The sequence below is a fragment of the Pristiophorus japonicus genome, chromosome 15, assembly GCF_044704955.1.
Source record: "Pristiophorus japonicus isolate sPriJap1 chromosome 15, sPriJap1.hap1, whole genome shotgun sequence".
NCBI classification, from domain to species: domain Eukaryota; kingdom Metazoa; phylum Chordata; class Chondrichthyes; family Pristiophoridae; genus Pristiophorus; species Pristiophorus japonicus.
In genome coordinates, this window is record NC_091991.1 from 21,115,119 (window position 1) to 21,135,940 (window position 20,822).

The 20,822-nt window shown below is 44.0% G+C and overlaps 1 protein-coding gene, 1 non-coding gene and 1 pseudogene across 2 annotated transcripts in view; 1 reads left to right on the top strand and 2 right to left on the bottom strand.

Annotated features, from left to right (window-relative positions):
• Positions 1-20,822, bottom strand: part of LOC139281422 (tryptophan 5-hydroxylase 2-like) — a 64,407-nt gene that overhangs the window by 40,084 nt on the left and 3,501 nt on the right. Inside the window, exons 2-5 of the mRNA XM_070901586.1 lie at positions 10,726-10,866; positions 8,424-8,607; positions 6,209-6,309; positions 4,327-4,394 (exon numbers count right to left, since the gene is read on the bottom strand). Of these exons, the coding sequence (XP_070757687.1) occupies positions 4,327-4,394; positions 6,209-6,309; positions 8,424-8,607; positions 10,726-10,866 (494 nt within the window). The remainder of the gene's footprint in view (positions 1-4,326; positions 4,395-6,208; positions 6,310-8,423; positions 8,608-10,725; positions 10,867-20,822) is intronic.
• LOC139226061 (U2 spliceosomal RNA) lies at positions 35-240 on the top strand (annotated as a pseudogene).
• Positions 19,438-19,568, bottom strand: LOC139226107 (small nucleolar RNA SNORA15). The gene has a single exon (XR_011587217.1). It is a non-coding gene; the product is annotated as a small nucleolar RNA SNORA15 (small nucleolar RNA).

Sequence of the window (20,822 nt, forward strand, 5' to 3'; positions counted from 1 at the left end):
CACTGTGAATTCTCTTTTCCACCAAGGTAGCATAACACGATCTACATGCCTTTTGGCTAAGATCACGCGTAACTGACCTGACAGGGGAGTAACCATGACCCCAAAGTGGTTCTCCCTGGATCAGGAAGGTGGTTCTCCTATTTTTTTTTTGGAAATAGGAGGTGGGTGGGGTGGCCTGACCCATCCACCTCCATGGCATGAACCTGGTATTGCAGTACTTCCAGGAACGGTGCAGTGGCTCTCGGCCTTTTGGCTAAGAGCATTGGCGCAGAGTGATCCTTGGTGTGTGCAAGGTGACCTCTGGCGTTTGTGATTTGACAAAGAATTGGAAAGATTGGCTACGAATTTTTTAAAAAAACACGATCTACATGCCACGACTATTTTTAACGTGTGGTGACCGTTGCACATCAGCCACCACACAGGCTTGACAGAGCCAGGCCTTTATCCAGTGCAAACATTTCCCATGTGTCAATGCAGCATTTTTGCTTCGATCTTTCACAACTATGATTGTCCAACTATGTATAGCCTATAGTGCTACTATTGCCACATCAGTTGCCTCCAGATCATCCTCCCATATCAAAAAGGTTCTCCTATTTCTTTATAACACAGTTAAGAAGAGTATCGGGCAAGCAGTTAGCAATTTGTACCTGGATCACCAATTTTTTTTCTTATTTATACTAATTAAGTGGCTCATTAACTACTCGAGTAGTGTTAAAGGTACATTGTTGCAGGTGATCAATGATAGGGCTTGTTTTTTTCATAGCAAACTTAATTATATTTTAAAAAACGCACAATTCAAAATCAGATGTTTCTGCCATTTTAGTAGACCATCAATGATGACCATTTAGCAAGACAGGAAGATGCAAGTGTAAAAGTTCCACAACAGATGATTCCAGGATGTTGTGGGAGCGAAAGCTCGTAGTTCTGAAAAGCTTCGGCGCAGTCTGGAGAAATCGAAGGGGGTTGAAGGTTGAAAATTGAGGTTTGGATCGAAACAGGCTGCTCGGCGATATGGAGCCATTGAACCATTCAAATGTGTCTGTCTGATCACCTGTGTGTTTACAGTACTTCATGGTGGGAGTTGATTGAAGCAGAGACTTGATTTCGGGACAATGAGTGGCTGGTCATTTATCTGCCTGGTTAACCCTTGCCACTGGATAAAGGCCTCACTCTGTCAAACCCGTGTGGTGGCTGATGTGCAACGGTCACCACACGTTAAAAAAATCCACGCACAGGCATCTTCCACCCCTTCAATTAGAGTTCAGAACTGGAACATCAGGTCCTTCATTGAAACGCCTGTGAACTCATGTGGAAGCAAGTCATTCTCGTTTGAGGGCGTGCCTATGATGGGATGAATTATTTGTATGTATCATTGATACTATCTATGCATGGAATCAAAGAAACTCCTCTGCCAATCATCTGGTTTGTGTACAGTAATTGTCTGTATGTTAAGTATTTGAATGTACCATTTGTTACTATGCGAGGAAACAATCTGGTTTGTGTATAATAATTCAGAAAGCAGTTAGTCGTGATTTCAGGACAATGCCATTTGAGTCTACACCATCTGCATGTTAATTGTCTGTATGTACTATGCAAGGAAACAAGAGTTCAAAGGCTTTTTAGGTATAAGAGATGGAATTGGCTGTTTGTTAGACACACACACTAGACACTGGAAACTCGGAAGGTGTGTTTCACAAGCAGCCTTGGAAATCGGAACAAGCAGAAAGCTGCCGCTGTGAAGTGTCTCAGTAGCTTTCATATTTGGTTTGTATGGTATGAATATCTAAATAAAAGACCTGATCCTGCCATTTACTACAACTGAGTGTGTATATAATTCGACATTTAACGCAACAAAGCAAAAAGAGCCAAGAAAGCTGTCCAACAGATGTGATCAGACATTCACCTATTGCGCATGGCTGATCACATCTATGGATTTGAGGGAAACTCACAACCGTGGAGAGGACGGACTCTCTGCATAGAGGCAGGGTTTCCGGGCACTGCTGCAGGGATTTAAAGAGCTGCAGCAACAAAGTGCAGCATTATTTCTTTCTTTGCCATATTGCCCTCAGAGATGAAACTATGAAACTTCAAATTTAAAAAAAATAACTACAGTTGGCAGACCACACAGTGGAATCAAGCGCGCACACACAAGGAAAGATGGCATAGTTCTATATACAGTTTGGTTCAATTGGTATCACGCTGGTCTCTGTTCAGGAGGTCGTTGGTTTAAGCACCACTCAAGGAGTTGTGCACATAACCTCGGCTGAGGTTCCAGTGAAGTACTGAGGGAATGCTGGATTGTCAGAGGTGCCATCCTCTTCATGTACATATAAAAGATCTTCACAACACTACTTAGAGTCTTCCCAGTGTTAGTGACAGCATTTCTCCCTCTATTCATTCACCTCGTTTGCTGATTGTGGGATCTTGCTGTGTACAAACTGCACGCCACATAATAGCAGTGAGTGTGTTTTTAAAAGTAATAAATTGGTTGTGAAACACTTTCGAATGTCCTGAGGATGTGAGCAGGCGCTATATAAGTGCAATACCAAGTGGCCTAACTTAAAATGTAGAAGGAGGTGACAAACCTGAGGACAGGTAAAAGTTAAACCTATCCACTTGATTCTTATAGCAAGTGTGACAGAAACGGAGCTCTTTCACATGAAAAGATAAGCCAATATGTCATGAATTTAAAATAGTCTTCTGTTATTACATTCTCAAAAGAGTCCCTTTGCCTTTGTGGGGAACATACCACAATATACGAATACTCTCCAGAATATTTCTATGGAGGCTATATGGACTAGCGACCTCCCAGAGAGGAGCATTACATATACTCACAAGATCATTGCATCAGAAATTCCCTGATGTCTTTGAAAAGTTAAGTGCATGGGAAACCTGCAGACACCTGATGATCATGCGAAGGTTGTCCTCACAATCAATCTATTTTGTGTGTAAGCCTATAAACACTGCTGAGCAATGCTTCTGTCACTTGTTTGACATATCTGTGGACACCAAAATTGGCTGAAACGCTAGCCTAGAAGGAGATGGAGGCATAATAGGGAGGAGTTGACTTTGATTGCCACTCACAAATGTTTCCTTTCAGGTGGTGGTGAGCTGCAGCTACCTCAACAGTAGATAGCACAGGTCTGCAACTGCCTCTGTACTGGCAGGAGAGGCATGAGTTCGGGGCCCAGAAAGGTGAGGGCCCAGGGGCAGCACGGGCCAGCACACACTGCAATATGTGCGCTCACTAGGCCGGTGCACCAGAGCTGGTCTCCAACCATCTTGGTTAATCCTTGCCACTGGACCAAGACCGAGCTCTGTCAAGCCCATATGGTGGCTGGTGTGCAACGGCCACCACACGTTAAAAAAATTCACGCACAGGCATCTTCCACCCTTCAAGATGTAGTTCGAGACCTGGAATATTAGGTCCTTCACTGAAACACCTGTAAACTCATCCGTTTTTGGCGTGGAAGCAAATCATCCTCAATATGAGGGACTGCCTATGATGATGATGATGACTGACTTGGAGCATACAGAAGCAGTTCCCCTCAGTCATTGGCAAGTTGGTGTGTCATGATATACAGATACCATTGGTGGCATAACAGTGGGTGCAACCAGTCTGATTTTGGTACCAACCATATGCCTTCTTTGATATTCTTCATCTTCAAGTATGAAAACCTGTTGTAGAGGTGCTTTGAACACAAACACCATTTTTACAGAAAAATGCCCTTTAAAAAAACATGTGTGATAATGTCGCTGGCCTTTAATGACCACTTTCAATGAGTAGACTTAATACGAGGGACAACTTAGGCTCAAAGCAGAGGAAATGGAGGGCTGTGTTGCAATGGTCCCATTAACACAGAGCATCCACCCACAATGAAACTTTTACACATTTTGTGCAACGAAGAACAAGAGTGGACAAGTTGAGGTGGAAAACAGAGTGGGGCACCTTAGAATTGGAGGAGCCAATGAGAGCTGTTTTTCCAGTCCCTGCTCACCCACTTACTGACACCCAGACCATTCCCATCGATCAAAAGATCTACCTTATCGATCTTTATGTCAATTGGGGAGAAACAATTTTAAATGTTATTTCCTGACATCAGGCGTGTGACTTTTTCCATGTAAGAATCCCACTGGTTGTCGACCAATAGGACAACCTCTTGGTAGCAGGCTCCCAGTTTCTGATGATGCAGCCAATATGACATAAAACAAGCTTCATGTTGGGACAGTAACACTGTATATAACCTTAAGCTCTCTTAAGTAAGCTGATCTACACATTTTTAAATAACTTCGATTAAATTCTCTTTGTCACCTGCGAACACTTACATTTTGTGATTCCTGGCAACGTCCACAAAGTACTTCCTTCGCCTTCTGTAGACATTGTCTTTAAAGCCCTGGGAACGGAGGGAGATTAAGGCTGCACTTACACTACAACAGTAGCATCAGTGCAAACCAAAACCGCTTCGCACGGACACTACAGTTGCAGTGTAAATGCAGCCTAAGACACATCATTTTAAAAGGATATCATACAACATATCATTGTTATCAGAGCTGACAGTATGCCCGTACTAAAGAAACCACCAAAGTGCGGATTGATATTACATGATGAAACTGTAAAAGAAGCCTTTTCAGTCACACATTTATGAACTATATTCATCAAGAAAATCCAGATCGTGTGGAGTTCAGAAATTCAGGAACAGTAAACTAAACTATTGCAGCTTATTAATTCCATTGTACAAATCCTCTAAAGTAGCAGATTATTCATCAATACCTCCGTTATGTTTTGACTTGATGAAGAGGGAGTTAAGCCTCATCAACAGAAGTAGGTATCAGAAACTGGGGCACAGGTTACAACCAATTTTCCCAACCAGTAAGTTGAACGGTCAGAAATTCATGTGTAGAATGTGTCCACATTTCTGATGAATACCTCTGAGGTCAATAACTAAGGGGCATAGATTTAAAGTAATTGGTAGAAGGATTAGAGGGGAGTTGAGGAGAACTTTTTCACCCAGAAGATGGTGGGGTTTGGAACTCACTGCCTGAAAGGGTGATAGAGACAGAAACCCTAGTCGCATTTAAAAAGTACTTGGGCATGCACTTGAAGTGCTGTAACCTACAGGGCTACGGACCAAAAGCTGGAAAGTGGGATTAGCCTGGATAGCTCTTTTTCAGCCGGCACAGACACGATGGGCCGAATGGCCTCCTACTGTGCTATAATTTCTGTGATTCCGTGACAGATAAGCCCCTTAACAGTGTCATTTTATTCATTTATAATATCAGGATTTTGAGATACAATTTCTACCAGGGTTCCCGATCTCTTACCATAACTTCAGTGGAAGATGGGAGGGAACCCGTTGTGAAATCTGCTGATCTTCCACCAAAGTTATGGTAAAAGGTTGGGAAATACCCCACAGAAATGTCACCTCGTGAGATGGATCATAGAATCATACCGCGCAGAAGGAGGCCATTTGGCCGATCGTGCCTGTGCCAGCTCCCTGAAAGAGCTATCGACTAGTCCCAGTTCCCTGTTCTTTCCCCATTGCTCTGCAAATTTCTGCAGAATTTGAGGACATTTATTTTTATTCGTTTAAAAAGTAAATTTTCTCTCCTTCTTTAGAAGCCTCCACCTGTCGCATCTATGTTAAATATTAGTCGTGACCTGGAACGGTAGGCAGGCACTTGCTTCGAGGCCTTTTGAGGTGGCCATAGTAGCCTAGTCATTATGGTATTGGACTAGAAATCCAGGGACACAGTTCAAAAACACCCACCATGGCAAGTTGTGAAAGTGACTTCAATAAAATGTGATCATTTGTGGGTTAACGCTCGAAAATAACATAAAAGCTGCGATTGTTATAAAAACAGGGAAAGGAACTTGGTCTGCTCTATATGTGGGCTCCGGTGCCACACTATGTCTTTGAATTTTAATGCCCTCAGGGCAACTAGTACTGTCTACATCCCAAGAACAAATTTTTAGAAAAGGTAACGGGAGCACAATGGGGTAGATTTCATTCTTTACGGACTGGGCAGAGCTAACTAGAACAAAGTAACCAGTTTATTTTCTAATCCTTTATGGACTAATTTGGACACTTACCCAGAATTGCATTAAAACCAGTATCTCCACAGAAAAGGCTAGCTTCGGAGACTAGTGGCAACTCAGTTCTGTAATAATCTTCCTTTTGCTATTTAAACAATGACTGTTGGTACTCACTGGATGATCTGCATCAAGATCTGATCCATACATCAGGACTCGCTGGGAACTTTTATCTAATTCAGAAATCTTTCTTGGGAACCAAGGAATGCTACCCAGTTCTAGACAACACACATTAAAATAAAGATATAAGCACAGTTGAACCATGAGCACATTCTAAGTAGTAGTATCAGAATGAATTGAGTAACTTTCTAATTATGAGATAGTTTCCCCAGTTATGATCCTGAAAATCCATGGGCCTCTGATCCCAGCAATTATGCCGGGATCACAGCAGTCATTAACCTCCTCCCCTGATTCTGGTCAACCTTTTGGGGTCAGGGGGGAGGTTCCCTCTTTTGCATGCTGATGGTGGGTGCCAGATCACCAGTGGCACATCTCGGGCATCCGCCTCTCTCAAGGTGCTGGAAAATCCAGCGACTGTTGCCTTTTCTGGGCGGGCTGTTATCCTTTCCTGGAAAAAACATAGATGTGTCCCCACGGCCTCCTTTAGAAGGAGGTTTTGTTTACAGAATCAATGATCGTTTTATACTCCCATCAAATATATTAGCATGGTATCTGCTTTCACAATATAAATGATGGCATTGTCCTGACTACAATTACAAAATAGCATGAGTGACATGGCTGTAAAGAGGTACAATGGAGGAGATGTTCCTGGCTCTGCTCACAGGTGCACTGGATGCTTCCATGGATGCAGACCCATGAAAATCTCTCCTAATGTATTTTGGTGCAAGAGGTTCTGCTTGGTTGTGGTCTTCGCTGCCAATGACATTATTTTAAAACCAGTTGTACTGGCTTGTAGACTAATAAAAGTTGCTAATAGTTCAATGTAATGATTGGTCAGCATTACCCTTGGGTGATCCTTATAGGTAACTAGTAACTGGACAGTTTTCCCCTTATGTAGTTAGGCTATTTTTTATTAAGGTTACTTGAGAATGTAGTGGAATCTGTCCACAATGACCTCTGGAATACCTTGTAAAATGTAGTAACTGCAGGTTACATCTGAATGAAAGCATCAACACGTTAGAAGAAGCAACAGGCATGTGTTTAGCATTCAGGTGTGGCAGTAAATTACCACTGGAATTCAAGTAAGGGATCAAGTTAATCCACGTGGAAATGGGTCAGCAATACTGGCAATCTGCCTCTTCATTGGTGGGTCTATAGTAGAGATGCAAGAAGCTAATACTCGCTGTAGCTGATAAGTCACATTCTTAGGCCACTGGAGCCAGGACTGCATCGTGTTTACACGATTTATGCAAGTGAAAATATCTGCCAAAATTGAGCAAACCTACCACATGGTGTTGCCTATTGCCAACTACCAGCAGAAAAATAAATATCTTCTTTGACCCTTAAGGTACAGAAGTAAACAATGTGAAAGGTTGGCGACAATTAGAGCTCGAGTTGTACTGAATTGTAAAATATGACATCTGGCCTATGATTCCCAACATATTGATGCCCCAATCTCATCCATGTTATGAGAAAGTTTTGCAAAGAAAGAAAAATTCTGAAGAGTGATGCTTTTCCATCGATATATTTAATGACAGTTGTAAATTGTGAGAGCAGTTTTGTCCTGTGATCGCAATGCCAGTAGGAAATGAACACCACAAAACAACTTCTCTGATGAGCCTTGCATTGCAATCTCTGGATGCATTTCAGCCCAGCTCCCAGGAGGTGAAAAGGCATTATATCTATCAGGAAAGAATGAACAGGCTGGATCTCTTTTCTCTTGAAAAGAGAAGGCTGAGGGGTGACCTAAATTATGAAAAGTTTTGATAGAATAGACAGAGAATGACTGTTTCCACTTCAGGGGAAGAGCATAACTAGAGGCCATCAATATAAAATAGTCACCAAGAAATCCAATAGGAAATTCAGAAGAAACTTCTTTACCCAGAGAGTGGCGAGAATGTGGAACTCGCTACCACAGGGAGTGGTTGAAGCGAATAGTACCAATGATTTAAGGGGAGGTTAGATAAGCACATGAGGGAGAAGGGAATAGAGGGTTATCCTGATAGAGTTAGATGAGGAAACCCAGGAAGAGGCTCGAGTGGAGCATAAATGCCGGCATGGACTGGTTGGGCCGAATGGCTTGTTTCTGTGCCATATATCCTATGTATTTCTATATAAGGCAAAATTCAAATTCACATTGACGCCCAGCTGCTTTGACTCAATTGCCCTACTAACATGACCAGTACAAATACAAGGTAGTTGTGACTCCTACCTTCCTCCTCTATCCAGTTGCTGGCCAGTGGATTCAATGAAACGATGTTTGTGTGGGCTCTTAGTAACTGAATCAGTTCATTAAAGTCTTCTTTAGTGCTGCTACAATCCACAAATATCTCAACTTCTGAATCTCTCCTCTTTGACTTTCTGGATTCGATATGATCTAGGTTGATGTGTTTCTCCTGTTGAAACATAATTTAATTCAAAGTTTAGAGTTTGCACAGGAAGAGTCAAAATGAAGTGTCATATTAAGGTGAAATGCTGTTAGAGGGTAGGGGATAATTAGACTAGGGAACACAGACATAATTCTATCTCGAGTTTAAACTGATACATTCTTTATTTTTAAACTAACACTCTAGGGCCCAAGTTTGCCCAGGAGTTGCTCCGTTTTTTTTTGGAGCAACTAGATTTTTTTGGAGTAACTTAAAAATCGCAATTCTTCCCATTTAAGTTGCTCCAGTGTAAGTGAGTTAATTAGGACTTTTTATAGTTCCGGTTTTTTTTCCCCCCAAAAGGGGGCGTTACCAGCCACTTATGCCGGTTTTGGCCATTTAATCAAGTTTAGCCAGCTAAAACTTACTCCAAACTAAGTTAGGCCAGTGTAAGTGTATGTTCTGAAAAACCCTGCGGTGAATTAAGAAACCAGCGCAGGCAGCCAGAGATAGAGGGGGAAAGGGGACCTTACAAAGCACTAAACAGCTTCACAACAACATTAAAGAAGCATAAATACATTTAAAGCACCAAGCACTAAACAAAGCAGTACATTTGAACATAGCACTTAACAAAGCACAAAAAGTAATAAGCAATTAATTAACAAATAAAAAATTGAAGGAACCCTGCACCGAAAGCACCAAGACCAAAGTAATAAGCAATCAATCAATAAATAATGAAAAATAGAAGTCCTACCTTAGGGAATGTAGTGGGCCACCGATGAGGGAGCCCACTCGGCCAGGGCTAGGGGCGACGTGCTTCGGGCCCTTCCCACACAGCCTGCAGAGCATCGCACAGATTCGGGCTGCCAGGAACTACTGCACATGCGCGCACACTCTAGCGCGCATGTGCAGAGGTCCCAATACTGTTTTCAGCGCCGGGACCTGGCTCCGCCCCAAGTCCACTGGCCACACTATACCACCACCGAGGAGAGGCTGGGGAGCGGCCAGAATTGGGAGGAAGATTTTCTGCGCGCTTGGAGGCGGACAAAAGTGGCGCACCTCGGGTGAGGGCGCCAGAAAAAGGGGTTGGGGAAATTTGGGCACTAAGATTCTATTTTCTCAGTTATCATAGGTAGTCCCTCGAAACGAGGATGACTTGCTTCCACACCATAAAAGGGATGAGTTCACAGGTGTTTCAAAGAAGGACCTAATATTCCCAAGTCCTGAACTACATAGTGTAGGGTGGAAGATGCCTCTGCGTGGATTATTTTTGCCGTTGCACACCAGCCACTACACAGGCTTGACAGAGCCAGGTCTTGGTTCAGTGGCAAGGATTAACCAGGACGACTGGAGACCTGCTCTGCTGCACGGGCCTAGTACGCACACATATTGCAGTGTGGGCTGGTCCGTGCTGCCCCTGGACCCTCGCCTCTTCTGGTCCTGAACTCGCACCTCTCCCGGGCCCCGATCACATGCCTCTACAATCTCTCGCTGCTCCTTTGCCCCGACCTCGCCGCACCGACAGAAAAAGCTATCGGGGGCACCGCGCGGTGGATCTATGATTTTTCCATCCAAATTTCGCTGGGCGTGCCATGGAGGTGCAGGAGAGCGGCGGTGCACGCTTTGATGACATGCTTCGGACGGTCGACAGCAGCAGGGCAGAAGTGGAGACCGCCAGAAAAATCCCAGAGGTGAATTTCACTAGCAGTGGCCATTGCACCAGAAGTCGGCAGCTGATCGCCTCTGCCGCTTTCTGGCCTTTTTGGGAGGCTGAATTTCGGCCCCAAGATTTTTAATATGTTATAGAAACATAGAAACATAGAAAATAGGTGCAGGAGTAGGCCATTCGGCCCTTCTAGCCTGCACCGCCATTCAATGAGTTCATGGCTGAACATTCAACTTCAGTACCCCATTCCTGCTTTCTCGCCATACCCCTTGATCCCCCTAGTAGTAAGGACCTCATCTAACTCCTTTTTGAATATATTTAGTGAATTGGCCTCAACAACTTTCTGTGGTAGAGAATTCCACAGGTTCACCACTCTCTGGGTGAAGAAGTTCCTCCGCATCTCGGTCCTTATAGTTAATTCTCAGCAGGTAAGCTTAATCTCTTCAGTGATAGTTGTTTATCTATACACTGTAGAATCTTACTTGAAATATTTGAAGGGCTTTCACTAGTCCACCAACTTCATTTTTTAAGGCAAACATAATTGAGATCCTGGATGGCTCATTCTTTAAGTTTTCTTTGCTGACTTTCTTCTCATCATATTTGCTGGACCGTCCTATATTTACCTGCAAAATGTTTCAAATAAAATAATTAAACTTAGAATAAAAGCAGTGTTATGTTAGTCGTCTAACAAAAAACCTCCTGATTTTTTAAAGTAGTGATTAATATGTATAATATAATGAAACTAGAGAACTCTTCTTTTCCGCGAGGATTCAGTGCTGATATGTGTTGTGTATGGAGAATGTTCAGTCTGACTCTAAGTAAAGTGTGACCGTAGTCTTTTATTGCAGGTCTCCAGAGTGCCTCTCCAACCAGTGAAGCCTTCTTAAATACCTGTGCTCCCGAGGGATTATGGGATCCCTTGGGACTCCAGGGGATGAGCCCTCTGGTGGCGGCAAAGAGTAAATACAAGTTTACATATATAACAACACTCTTTCTTCTCCTCCCCCCCCCCCCCCCCCAAAGTCAATAGAGTAACTATTTACAATGTGAGTCGACCTGGGGCCCTTCTTGATCGTCTCAGTGTGAAAGCCGGTACTGTTGAATCATTTGTTGGGCCCTCACTGGGCTGCTGTGCAGCTGGCCTTGCTGGGCTGCCTGGTGTGTTGGGCCCTGCAGGGCTGCTGTGGATGATGGGTTCTGCTTCATGGTCAACTGTGGTGCCGGTTGCCACTGGTGTGTATGTTGGGGGATCAAAAAAGGTAGGGTCCAAAGTGGGTTGTTCAGGGTAGTCCGTGAATCTGAGTTTGATTTGGTCCAAGTGTTTCCGGTGAATGAGTCAATTGGAAGTTTGACCTGAAACACCCTGCTCCCCTCTTTGGCCACGACAGTGCCGGGAAGCCACTTGGGACCTTGTCCATAATTTAATACAAATACAGGATCATTGATTTCAATCTCGCATGACACATTTGCGCTATCATGGTATGCACTTTGTTGAAGCCGCCTGCTCTCTACCTGTTCATGTAGATCAGGGGGAACTAATGAGAGCCTTGCCTTCAGTGCTCTTTTCATGAGCAGTTCAGCAGGTGTGATCCCAGTGAGTGAGTGTGGTCTCGTGCGGTAGCTAAGCAGGACTCGGGATAGGCGAGTCTGCAGTGAGCCTTCAGTTAGCCTCTTCAAGCCTTGCTTGATGGTTTGCACTGCTCTCTCTGCCTGACCATTGGACTCTGGTTTAAATGGGGCGGATGTAACATGTTTGATCCCGTTGCGGGTCATGAATTCTTTGAACTCGCACTGGTAAAACATGGCCCGTTATCGCTCACCAGGACATCGGGTAGGCCGTGAGTGGCAAACATGGCCCGCAGGCTTTCAGTAGTGGCAGCGGATGTGCTAGCCGATATTATCGCACATTCAATCCACTTGGAGTATGCGTCTACAACCACAAGGAACATTTTAGCCAAGAACGGGCCTGCATAGTCAACGTGTACCCTAGACCACGGTTTGGAGGGCCAAGACCATAAACTTAGCGGCACCTCCCTGGGTACATTGCTTAACTGCGAGCATGTATTACATCTGTGAACGCAGGACTAAGTCCGCAGCGATATCAGGCCACCACACATGGGATCTGGCTACCGCTTTCATCATTACGATGCCTGGGTGGGTACTGTGGAGGTCATTGATGAAGGAGTCTTTGCTCTTCTTGAAGACCACTACTTGATTGCCCCACAGAAGGCAGTCTGCTTGTATAGACATTTCATCTTTGCGCCACTGGAACGGCTTTATCTCTTCCTGCATTTCCACTGGGACACTGGACCAGCTCCCATGAAGCACACAGCTTTTGACTAGAGATAATAAGGGGTCCTGGCATGTCCAGGTTTTGATCTGCCGGGCAGTGACAGGTGATTGCTCACTCTCAAATGCTTCCATAACCATGGCTAGATCTGCGGGCTGCGCAATGGCAGCCTACTGAGAGCATCGGTGCAGTTTTCTGTGCCTGGCTTGTGGCGGATGGCGTAGTTGTATGCGGACAATGTGAGCGTCCATCTCTGGATGCGGGCCGATGCGTTGGTATTTATCCCTTTACTCTTGGAGAACAGGGATATAAGTGGCTTATGGTCAGTTTCCAATTCGAATTTTAGCCCAAACAGGTATTGATGCATTTTCTTTAACCCATAGACACACGCTAACGCTTCTTTCTCAATCATGCTGTAGGCTCTCTCAGCCTTAGACAGACTCCTGGATAAATAAGCAACCGGTTGCAGTTGCCCGAAATCATTAGCTTGTTGCAATACACACCCGACGCCATATGACGACGCATCACATGCTAGAACCAAACACTTACATGGATCATACAACACAAGCAATTTGTTTGAGCATAACAATTTTCTCACTTTTACAAAGGCATTTTCTCGGCTTTTGCCCCAAACCCATTAGTCCCCTTTTCATAGTAAGACATGTAGTGGTTCTAACAGTGTGCTGAGACCCGGTAAGAAGTTACTAAAGTAATTCAGGAGTCCCAGAAACGACCGCAGCTCCGTCACGTTCTGTGGCCTCGGTGCGTTCTCGATTGCCTCCATCTTCGTGTTGGTGGACCTGATAACGTCCGCCGCAATCCTCCTTCCCAGGAACTCCACTTCAGGCGCCAGAAAAACGCACTTTGAGCATTTTAACCTGAGCCCCATACAGTTGAGTCAACTAAGAACCTCCTCCAGGTTCTGCAGATGCTCGACTGTGTTCCGACCTATGACCAAGATGTCGTCCTGGAAGACCACAGTGTGCGAGACCGACTTCAGTAAACTTTCCATGTTTCTCTGGAATATCGCCGCCGCTGATCAGATTCCAAACGGGCTTCTGTTATAAACAAAAAGACCTTTGTGCGTGTTAATGCAGGTGAGGGCCTTCGATGATTCCTCCAGTTCCTGCATCATGTAGGCTGAAGTCAGATCCAGCTTCATGAACGTCTTTCCTCCTGCCAGCATTGCAAGGAGGTCGTCGGCCTTTGGTAATAGGTATTGGTCCTGCAGGGAGAAAAGATTGATAGTTACTTTGTAATCGCCACAGATTCTGACGGTGCCATCTCGCTTGAGGACTGGGACGATAGGACTGGCCCACTCATTGAACTCGATCGGGGAAATAATGCCCTCTCTTTGCAGCTGGTCTAGCTCGATCTCTACCCTTTCTCTCATCATGTATGGTACTGCTCTCGCCTTGTGATGGATGGGTCGCGCCCCCGGAATCAGGTGGATCTGCACTTTTGCTCCTTGGAATTTCCCGATGCCTGGTTCGAACAGCAAAGGAAATTTGTTTAAGACCTGGGCACATGAAGTGTCGTCAGCGAACGATAGCACTCGGACGTCGTCCCAGTTCCAGCCAGCTCCTGCCGAGCAGCGTGGGACCATCGCCCGGTACCACCCAGAGTGGTAGCTTGTGCACCGCTCCATCGTAGGAGACCTTTACGGTAGCACTGCCGATTACAGGAATCAGTTCTTTTGTGTAAGTTCTTAGTTTTGTGTGAACTGGAGTTAAGACTGGCCTTGATGCCTTGTTGCATCACAACCTTTCGAAAGTCTTTTTGCCCATGATCGACTGGCTCGCACCTGTGTCCAGCTCCATTGACACCGGAGTCCATTTAGTTCAAAATTCAGCATTATTGGGGGAAAATTTGTGGCGAATATGTGCACCCTATATACCTCCGCCTCCTCAATCTGAGGCTCTGGTTTGTCATGATCCTCCGTAGATCTGTCCTCCTCTGCAACATGGTGGTTTGCAGGTTTAACAGGCTTTGCAGCTTCCCTGCACACTCGTTGGAGGTGCCCCATTGTTCCACAGCCCTTGCAAACGTACCCTTTGAATTGGCATGAATGGAAATGATGATTACCCCCGCAGCACCAACAAGGTGTTAATGGCTTTGCATTCATCACCCTTGATGGTGGACTCAGACATCTGCGGACGTGTAGATGCAGGTATGTGTGACCTCCCCTGTACGTTGCGATTCAAAAACATCATCACTTTGTTCACAGTACTTGTAGCAGCACTTGTGTGCTGAGAGATTTGCTTCGTATTGTCACTGGTGGCAATGAATGCCTGGGCTATCGCTATGGCCTTACTCAAGGTTGGGGTCTCTACATTCAAAAGTTTGCGAAGTATGGTTTCATGGCCAATGCCGAGTATGAAAAAGTCTCTGAGCATGTGCTCCAAATGTCGTTCAAATTTGCAATGTCCTGCAAGGCGTCTTAGCTCGGCGACATAACTCGCCACTTCCTGGCCTTCAGACCTCTTGTAGGTGTAGAACCGGTACCACGCCATCAGAACGCTTTCCTTCAGGTTCAAATGCTTTCGGACCAGTGTGCACAAATCGTCATACGATTTCTCCGTGGGTTTCGCTGGAGTGAGCAGATTCTTCATGAGGCCATACGTTGGTGCCCCACAGACGGTGAGGAGGATCGCCCTTCGTTTGGCAGCACTCTCTTCCCCATCTAGCTCATTGGCCACGAAGTATTGGTCGAGTCGCTCCACAAAAGTTTCCCAATCATCTCCCTCAGAGAATTTCTCCAGGATGCCCACTGTTCTCTGCATCTTTGGGTTCGCTATCTGTATCTCGTTGCCAGTTGGTGTATGGAGAAAGAGTTAGACTAAACACTGTGAGCTCAAAGTAAAGTGTGACCTTAGTCTTTTATTGCAGGTCTTCAGAGTGCCTCTCCAACCTGTGAAGCATGCTTAAATACCTGTGCTCCCAAGGGATTATGGGATCCCTGGGGACTCAAGGGGATAAGCCCTCTGGTGGCTGTACAGAGTAAATACAAGTTTACATATATAACAATATGAAAGAAAAGAAAGACAGACTTGCATTTATATAGCACCTTTCACGACCACTGGATGTCACAAAGCGCTTTACAGCCAATTAAGTACTTTGAGTCACTGTTGTAATGCCATTGAATATGAAGGAGAGGTGATTAGACTCTCAGATTGTCATTTTCTCATGTGGCATGAATGTTACTTGCCACTTATCAGCCCAAGCCTGGATGTTGTCCAGTTCTTGCTGAATACAGGCTTTGACTGCTGCATTATCTGAAGCATTGCGAATGGAGCAGACGTCTGTAGTATCATTGACCCCATTTCTTGCCTTATAATGCATTGGTGAAGGAGCTGAAGATAGTTGGGTGTAGAACACTGCCTTGAGGAACTCCTGGGCCTCCAACAACCACAGCCATCTTCTTTTGTGCCAGGTATGACTCCACCCACTGGAGCATTTTCCTACTAATTTCCAAATGACTTCAGTTTTACTGGGGCTCCCTGGTGCCACACCCAGCCAAATGCTGCCTTGGTGTCAAGAGCAGTCACGTTCACATCACCCTGTAATTCAGCTCATTTCGACGAAGGCTGCAATGAGATCTGGAGCCAAGTGGTTCTGGCTAAATCAAAACTGAATATCGGTGAGCATGTTATTGGTGAGTAAGTGCCACTTGATAGCACTGTTGATGACGCCTTCCATTAATTTGCTGATGATTGGGAATAGACTGTTTGGATTTGACCCGCTTTTTGTGGAGAGGACATAGCTGGACAATTTTCACATTGTCGGGTAAAAGCCAGTGTTGCAGCTGTACTGGAACAGCTGGTTTAGGAGGTGTAGTTAATAACAGAGCAGAGGTGTTTAAAATTACAGCTGAGATGTTGTCGGGCCCTGTAGCCTTTGCTATGTTTGGTGCACAAAGCCATTTCTTGATGTTTCATGGACTGGATTCAGTTGGCTGAAGACTGGCATCTGTAAAAGTGGGAGACTCAAGAGGAAGCCTCTTTGTCAATAAGGGTGATGTATTTTAGGAGACCTAAATATGTATCTTCTTGAATTCCTGAGAAAGTGTTTTTTAGTCTGCATTGTTCTTCCCATCATACCATTAATTTGTGTGTACCTGGGATTTCTTATGATGTGAGCAAATTCATATTGCTTTGTCAGTAAATGAAAGGCCAGAGCTGAAATTGTGGTCCTGAAATTACCTGGTGTTGCATGACATGTAATCAATTTCAAGTTATGCAAGAGCTCTTTGCATATTATAGATTTCTTGTTCTTGTTTAGACAGATAACCCGGGAGCTTGTCCTGTTCGATTCAGGATTTCGATTTGTTGCTATAGTGAGGGTCCCCCTAGTGCAATCATTTTCCAGTTACTAGGATTCCAAAAGGGTTGCAAGGATACTCCTGTGTAGATATACAAATTGATGTGACATTTTGTAAGAAGTAACCTGAATGTCCTGAGGTTTCTTGTTGCTGTATTTCACTGGGGAATGCATTTTCTTGTTCACTCTCTCGAACTGAGCCGTTTCTGGCATGACACCTGCAAGTGCCCCTTCCTCGGACACACACGGCACTTTCTGTTTCCAGCAAAGCAAATATCTCTGGAGTATGGGGGCAACGGTCCACAGCTGTTGTGGTCATTTGGTCCATCGGGGTCTTGCTCACTCCATTTATGACTTTGCTTTTGGCTGGGGCACTTATGTAGGCTAATGAGGCTTTCGCCATCTTCAGCTGATCTATATTTGCTTTCCCATCAGTCTGGTTTCTTACTACTGTCAGCAGCATTTTTAATAGCTTCACTCTCTCTTGCCTTTGGACTAGCTTCTCAAATGGAAGATCAGGATTGAGCTGAAGCCTGTTTGACTGTCACAGGCCAACTACAGCATGGTCACATCTCACTTCTTCATGTACATGATGTTATCTATATAGACTATAGATATACTCTCTGTGTAGTCACTGTATAGTTGCATAAGATGGAGAATTGTTACCTGATGTACTGTCAATAAGGTTTACACTGTATATATACACTATGCTGGCACCACTAGAGGGTGCAACTGGTGGAGACCGGGGTTTCCTGCCGCTGTGGCAGAGGCTGTCCACCAGAGGGCACTGTGGTGGGAGACCTGAGGGTTACCTGCATAGGTGTGCAGGGCCCAGTATAAAAGGCTGCCCACCATGCTTGTGCCTCACTCTGGAGTTATGAATAAAGGACCAAGGTTACTACAGTTTGAGTACAACACATTGCCTTATGGAGTCATTCATAAGTGCATTACAGACATAACACATAAGAACATGAGAAATAGGAGCAGGCGTAGGCCATTTAGCCCTTCGAGCCTGCTCCGCCATTGAACAAGATCATGGCTGTTCTTCTACCTCAACTCCACCTTCCCGCACGACCCCCAGATCACTTAATTCCCAAAAATGTATCGACCTGTCTTGAATATACTCAACAACTGAGCATCCACAGCTCTCTGTGATTCTTTGAAATTATTTATCACAAACTTTGAGTGAAGAAATTTCTCAACATCTCAGTCTTCAATGGCCGAGCCCTTATTCTGAGACTGTGACCCCGTGTTCTAGATTCCCCAGCCAGGCGAAACATTTTCTCAGTAAGTAATGTGCCATACACGCAGTACTTTATTAATCAGTATGGACGATGATGAAACTGTCTGCATATGCCCCCTCTTGTCTCATCTTGTAAAATTTCTCAAAATCACAAAATGACTTTCAAATGTTTCCACTGTCTTCTCACACCCCATCGGACGCTTTTTTACATTAAATTAACTGAGAATATCTTCTACTTCTTTCCCTACCATATATATCAGTAAGCAGAGCGGGAATCATCACAGCTTTTTCACAGCTGTTCTGTACCTCCGTGAGTTGCATTTATCTCACAGGCATAAATGTAATGCATGAAGTTTCTAGGCGAAAATCTATCTGTTGGTTGCCACTGAAATGCTGTCACTTTATTTTTTGCTCTCTGCCTTTCTTTCACTCTCACTTATGAAACATCGCCTCTGGACACCAGCATAGGCTCTGATTGTTAAGTCTCTTCTCACATGTAGTCTTGTGCGTCTCTTTATTTTTAAAATCTACATGGTATCCCCAGGCTGCCTCCCATCAAAGTACTAACCAGGCCTGATTCTGCTTAGCTTCCGAGATCAGACGAGGTCGGTCGGGGCATTGTCAGACTTTTATGGCGTCACTTTCTTCTTTGCAAAAGTATGTCAGCTGCCACTAGGTGGTGCTGTGGCTTCTCTTAATTCTTACTCATTGAATAATGAATAAGTGAGATTTTAACACCACAAGTTGGGTATCCATTTCTTATAACCAATTGTATTTTGCAACACATTACAATCTTAATATTTTCCAGCAGGAAATCTTTACACTCAATTAAAATCATCATAGGCAATCTCTCAGAATCAAGGAAGACTTGCTTCCACTCTAAAAATGAGTTCTTAGGTGTCTGAACAGTCCTTGTCACAGGTGGGACAATTAAAATGCAACCGTGATAGAAACAGTCCTAAGACTGCTACATTGCAACAGTACATTACTTTACTCAACCTATGAATTCTTGCCAAGAATCAAACTCATGGCATTGGGTAAAGGATCACAGGATAATCGGACCAGGGTGTGCAGACATAATTCGGTCCCCATCTTAAAGTTGTACATTGTCGCCATATTTATATAAATCCATTATAATTCCAAGATACACATTTATTAGGAAACATGCCTATGCAAATGTGTCCATTTAATTACATCCTCCCAAGAACGGTGGTGCTGTGGGGGGTGGGGGGGGGGGTGATTAAAATGCAGCAAGCTCACACGGTCAGTCTCCACATGAATGCAGACATTTTCTATAACATACTAACACATTATAGATTTGCAATGTTCATATCTACAAAAACTTGTGCTCGCCTTTTGAATGTTGCTGTGACAGGGACACAGCACCAATTTGAATCAAGAAAGTGAAGATACTCTAGCATGATGTCTGACTGCTTTAACTATAGAAGAGCTAATGCAGAATTCGGTCATGCGCCCAATACACTCAGGGAGTCTCCCATCCAAGTACTAACCAGGCATGACTCTGCTTAGCTTCTAAGATCAGTCAAGATTGGGTGGTTTCAGACTAGTACAGCTGTAAGCAAAACATACTGCACCTGGTATTCCCAAGCGGTCTCCCATCAAAGTACTAACCACACCTGACTCTGCTTAGCTTCTGAGATCAGACAAGATCAGGCATATTCAGACTTTTATGGCCGTAGCTGTGCATCACTTTCTTCTTTGCAAAAGTATGTCAGCTGCGACTAAGTGGTGCTGTGACTTTTTTTAATGCTTACTCATTGAACAGTGAACAAGTGAGTTTAATTATCACAGAAACATTCTATGTTTCAGCAAATGACCTTCACCCATGTCTCACGTCAAGTAGAACTAACCCCTCTACTCACTGGAGATGAGAGAGGGGGCTTATTTTCCAACTTTGCATATCAGAAATTCAGGCACATACAGTGCACGATTTTCCAACCTTAGTTGGACAGTCACACACACATTTCCAATAAGGTCAAAGCTCTCTGCCAGCACTGTGAAATCAGAAAATTACCCCTAACATGTGATCATAACCTGTAATTTGAATATATCATAACTCTACAAAACCTTGCTGTTTTCCTTTGAAAAATAGCACACAAAAAACTTGTGGTAAAAGGTCCCATGGCTTAGTTCCAGTTGAGAATAACCACATGCGATCTGGAAATGCCACTCTTGAAGTTTGGCTCTTAATGAAACGGTTTCAAAATGTATTGATTTTTGTTTGACTTGTGATTCAATGCAGATTAAATTTGCAACTCCCCTTGCTGAAGTAAACTCATTAGATCCAGATGTCCAGAAATGTATGTTTAAGCAAACCAAGCAAAATAATTGCTGACTGCAAATGACAGTATTTAATTAGTAGCTTAAATTTAATTAAAATGAAAAAAATTGCATCCATGTAAATATTTCAGGAAGTAATTGTATGTATTCATATTTTGTGAGGTAAGTAAGCATAGTGGTTGTGGAGAATACATTTGTTTTTTTGATCAGACAAATATAAACATTATAATAATATAGAAAGGATCATCAATTCAGCAATAACGTTAGTTATTACCAGGCATCATTCCCCAGGTACTGCCATTTTACTCTGTCGATTGCTTTCAGTTTTATCTTTCCAATCATATGTCTGTCACCACTTTCCATTATTCAGTTATTCTCTAACCAGAGCTGTCTTGTGCAGTGCTTCATCATCACACCTTTAGTTG